The sequence below is a fragment of the Siphateles boraxobius genome, unplaced genomic scaffold (genome assembly GCF_051911475.1).
Source record: "Siphateles boraxobius isolate OS27281-9 unplaced genomic scaffold, OSU_SipBor_1 111, whole genome shotgun sequence".
Lineage (NCBI taxonomy): Eukaryota > Metazoa > Chordata > Actinopteri > Cypriniformes > Leuciscidae > Siphateles > Siphateles boraxobius.
In genome coordinates this window covers 2,084,443-2,089,233 of record NW_027508713.1, presented here as the reverse complement: position 1 = coordinate 2,089,233, position 4,791 = coordinate 2,084,443, and the positions used below count along the sequence as shown (strand labels likewise).

At 38.4% G+C, this 4,791-nt stretch overlaps 1 protein-coding gene across 1 annotated transcript; it reads left to right on the top strand.

Moving 5' to 3' along the window:
• The first annotated feature begins 1,646 nt into the window (after positions 1-1,646).
• LOC143706538 (microfibril-associated glycoprotein 4-like) lies at positions 1,647-4,588 on the top strand. The gene is made up of 5 exons (XM_077198517.1): positions 1,647-1,760; positions 1,912-2,124; positions 2,205-2,301; positions 3,939-4,106; positions 4,186-4,588. The coding sequence occupies exons 2-5, from the start codon at positions 1,912-1,914 to the stop codon at positions 4,437-4,439; spliced, it is 732 nt and encodes a 243-aa protein (XP_077054632.1). The 5' UTR covers positions 1,647-1,760; the 3' UTR covers positions 4,440-4,588.
• Positions 4,589-4,791: the final 203 nt, after the last annotated feature.

Below are 4,791 nucleotides of genomic sequence, written 5' to 3'. Positions count from 1 at the left end.
CACGAAAGAGCACTGACGTAACGTCTCCGTTCCCTCCTCAGAGGACTAGGTTTAACGTAACCCGGACGTTCTCAGGCTTGTAGCAGCTATGACTCTGCCCACATTATCATTAATTAAAGACAGGCCCATTTAGGCCTACACTAAGGTTGCAAAAGGTTTGTTTTTAAAAGTGATGCCGGAAGGTCCATTTTTGGTTCCCCAAAGAAAGACTTTTTCGGTGCTAAATGTTTTAAAAGAACCATTTTTTCTTAGTGTAAAAAAAACTTTAGCGGGATGGAAAAACTCCATGGATGTTAAAGGTTCTTCATGGATCCATCAATGCCAATAAAGTAGGGGAGAGCCGGGACGATTGAAACGCGGGACGGATGAAACATTGAGATTTCCACTCACGTTATGTACGTCAAATTTCGTCAGCACGTACAGCACGCAATGCCTGTCAGACCCGCGAAAACATTTCTTCTTTACGTCTTGCCGTTTTAAAGTTAGAGCCGGAAAGCTGTTTTTGAGTGTGGTTAGTGAAATCTTTCGTGCGGTACTTTTTTTTGACAGACAAGTTGTATTTATTGTTTCATGTACCATTGTAATAATAATATGGCAGGTGTATCAGTACTGCATCACACCCTTAAGTGTATAATATCAGAGTTTTTTAGTTTACGGACAAAACAGGTTTAAATGGCTGGATGCGCTGTCGGGACGGTTGAAACAACGACTCGTGCCAGTTAAACCTGGTCATAGGAAAACACTCAATATGACTAAATCACTCAATATGACTCAAGGAATAAATGTAAGAATTACTTGTAAACGGATTTGTCTGTCTTCTTCAAAATAGCCTATTAGAAAGATTGCACAAAGGCTTATCGCCGATTGTTTATTGGGCGACAGAACAAAAATGTTAATATGAACCTTAAAATGAAAATAAATGAACAAATATGTTTGTTTTAACAATATGTACATAAGTTACTTGTCAGGTATTGGTCATAAAAACAAGAATTAGATGAATAGTTACCGTTTAAACTGTTATTTTCATCCGTCCCACCCCTGTGTTCAAATTGACCCGCTGTGGAGGGACGATTGAAACAAAGCACAACTCCCATTCAAAGTAAATTTTTACTTAAATCATTCTATGTTTCTACCGAATAACACATGATACTAAGAGAAGAAATATGTGAGTTGTTGATCACACACACAGAAAAAATCTATCTGTAACCTTATCTTAGAAAACGACGTTTATCTGAAAAGTGTTTCAACCGTCCCGGCTCTCCCCTACTTTTATTTTTAAGAGTGTATACGGTATGCTTATTTCTTCTCATCAAAGCACAAATATGTTTGCTCGTTACTCAGACTATGAGGTAAATTGATTATAATTTGATGTAAAAATTCCCGCAGAATGATCCGTGAGGAAAACGTACACAGTCTTCTCCTGCACTCCTTTCTCCCACAATACAGTTCAATTTAATTGGCGATCAATAAAACATTAAAACATCAGACTCATTGTTGAACAGATTGTTTAAAGTTCTTTTGCAAAACAGTCAAAAGGACCAACTAATTGTTTTTCTGCATGAACGCTTGCATCAACGGTTGATATTTCAACATAATTGCACAATACAAGAATGATTCAAATAGAGTTTAAAAGATGGTTTCATACTGATAAAGATTGGAAGGGTTGAGGAAACTGCTAAATAAAGTACTCTGGGCTCAAGGAGATTGAACACAAGATTCAGTGATCTGAACGTCTCTGCCAGTCGTCACAACAGCAAACGGTGAGTTACTCGTGAGTTTTAACGGTGAGTTTTATTCTTCAGAATTTACCTCATAGATGATGAATGTAATCATTTTTTTTTTCACATTGGTTGAATTTCGGTGTGACGTGATCATTATAAACGAGGATCTTGATCAGTCGTGTCTCTCCAGATGTCGGTGTTTATCGCGGCTCTGCTCTCTGTTTTCACGGCGTCTGTTGTGTCTGTTCCTGATGGATTCAAGCCGGTCGACTGTTCTGATCTTTATAAAGCAGGAGAAACAGTCAGTGGGATTTACTCCATCTATCCAGCAGGAGACGTTCCTGTCTGGGTTTACTGTCACATGATCTCAGATGGGAAAGATGAAGACAAAGGAGGATGGACGGTACGAATGTGACTTTAGATCATCAAACACACATCATAACATACATTATGAATCATATATTCTATATAAACCCATCACAGGTGTTTCAGAGGAGAATGGACGGCAGCATTCATTTCTATCAGCCGTGGAAACAGTACAAGAGAGGATTCGGGGCAATCGAGGGCGAATACTGGCTGGGTAACAATTCACAAGCACTTTAGGACACTTAAGTCACAATACAAATCTATTCCACACATATACAATCAAAACATTTGATATAATGAAGTTAGGTTTAAAATACATACAATAAATGTTTAGATAATAGATAAAGTTTTGGCCAATTTTGGTTATGAAACTTTGTGGATTAAATATGTGATGATGAAATACACTGTCACAGTCATGTTCTGTTCAGTTGTTTCTGTCATGTCTTTAATAGTTCTCGTTATTCACCATGTTTTCTAATTATTAAATCCTTGTCCAGCTGTTCCTGTTAAGTGTCCTCATGTACGGTGTATTTATACTCCCTTTTCTGTTCAGTCCTTTGTCGGTTATTGTTGGTGTTTAACGTGTATGTGACGGTTCTTCCTGAGTTTGTTATTAAAGACTCTGCATTTCATCATCTGCTTTCTAAAGCCACATATCCGCGACATACGACTGTATGAAATTACTTCATACGTCCATGACAAATCACCTCAAGTCCAGAAAATCACTAAATCATAAATTGAGCTGGATTTGTTTTGTGTGGAATTGTGTATGTACATGTCCTGATAATTACAAAAACAATCGTAGTGCGCATGCGCCGAAAACGTCCATTCACGCTCGCGATTAATTTAGTAGATTTTGAAGGACTTGAGCACGCTCAACTGTGCTCGAGAAAATTGAATATAATTGGCCTTTTAGTGAAAGCATTTAGTGGTTTTTTGAATCTAATGCAATGAAGTTAAGACATTTCTAAGTGGGACTTAAAGGACAAGTTCAGTATTTTACACTTAAAGTCCTGTTTTAAGATCGTTTCTGATGAAATAGAACGGTTAAGATTAAAATTGCTTTCCAACAGGTGTTTTACCATTCGCTGTAAAACTGTGGACCTATTTTTCCAAACGCCTCACAACCTGACATTCTTCCGTTGAGAATTCCTCCTCTGAATATACAGGTTCAAACCTGTAACCCTGTCCATCAAAATCGATCTCAAAACCATCATCGTCCCATATAAATGTCTCGGATCTTTTAAACAAGTTTGGATAGCGTAGCCTACGATACCGCGACTGCATAACTACAGAAAGAATACAAACAACCCCATTTCCGTCTCCGGCGGCGGAGTAATACCGTTACCTCCCAGAACATCCAATGCAAGTCTATGGAGTTGGACAAAAACTACGATAAAACCTGTTGGAAAGCGTCTTTTATAGCGATTTTTGCGTGAGCATATCAGTGAACACCCCAGACCACTCGGCGAGTTTCACGTCTTTGTAAACTAAAGTTTAATGCGTTTATATGAATGATTGTTCCAGTGCCCCTATGAAACCATTGTGGAGGTGGGCTAACACAGAAACCTAAAATTCTCGGGACAGCAGCATGTGTCCAAATTTCAATCTTAACCGTTCGATTTCATCAGAAACGATCTTAAAATAGGGCTTTAAGTGTAAAATACAGAACTTGTCCTTTAAGTATCCAAAACAAGCCAAATGCATTTGGAAGCCACTGTATATTATGGCTGGAATGATGATAAACATTTAAAATTAGATCTGTATCCCAGTAGAATGTCCAGTGTTTGGCTGAACGTGTGTGTGTGTGTTTTTGTGTGTGTGTGTGTGTGTGTGTGTGTGTGTGAACAGGGCTGGAGAACATGTATCAGCTGACACGTAACAGGAAGTACATGCTGAGAGTGGATATGGAGGACTTTGAAGGAAGGAAGGGTTTTGCTCTGTACTCGTCCTTCTCTGTGGGTCCTGAATCTGACGGGTATAAACTACATGTTTCAGGGTTCACTGATGGAGGAGCTGGTAGGACACTTTCACACATACTCATGAAAACTCATTCCAGTTGAGTTACTGTCCTCAACGACGCTCTTCTTCTCTGCAGGAGACTCTTTATCTGACCACAATGATCAGAAGTTCACCACCTTCGACAAAGACCAAGACTCCTATGATAATAACTGTGCTAAACAGTTTCTCGGGGCATTTTGGTTCAAATTTTGTCACAAAGCAAACCCCAACGGTGTGTATTTATGGGGAGAAGATGACACCCATTTCAGCATTGGTGTTGTTTGGTCAAGCTGGAAGAATTTTGTTGTTAGTATGAAATCCATCAGCATGAAGATCAAACGTGTGTCTTAGGAATATTAGTGTTTTACAGAAGCAAACCTCTGCTATATAACAAGGTTATGCTTTCCTTTCTTAACCATGCAACTAAACCAATAATGTTGTCTTCATTTTTCTTTTGGTCAGCTCTTTGCATTTACTATTAAAATTAATCAACACTTGCATGTCGATGAGTTCATGTCCTTACTGAATGAGGAACTAGTGCAAACTGTAAATAAACAGACTGAGATGAAGAGGAAAAAATGAAAATCTTCCTCTCTAAATCCAGCCCAAAACACAAAAACATTTTTTAACCAAGACAAGTCATGCATGCCCAAAACAGTGTGGTTAGTTTAACTTACACTTCCTAAAATAAAGATTAGAAAAT

Bases quoted from the DNA above. Each gene is read 5' to 3' on its own strand.
- LOC143706538 (XM_077198517.1), top strand. From the start codon at position 1,912: ATGTCGGTGTTTATCGCGGCTCTGCTCTCTGTTTTCACGGCGTCTGTT. The intron at 2,125-2,204 runs GTACGAATGTGA...AACCCATCACAG, and splicing joins AAGACAAAGGAGGATGGACG to GTGTTTCAGAGGAGAATGGA. The intron at 4,107-4,185 runs GTAGGACACTTT...TCTTCTCTGCAG, and splicing joins GTTCACTGATGGAGGAGCTG to GAGACTCTTTATCTGACCAC.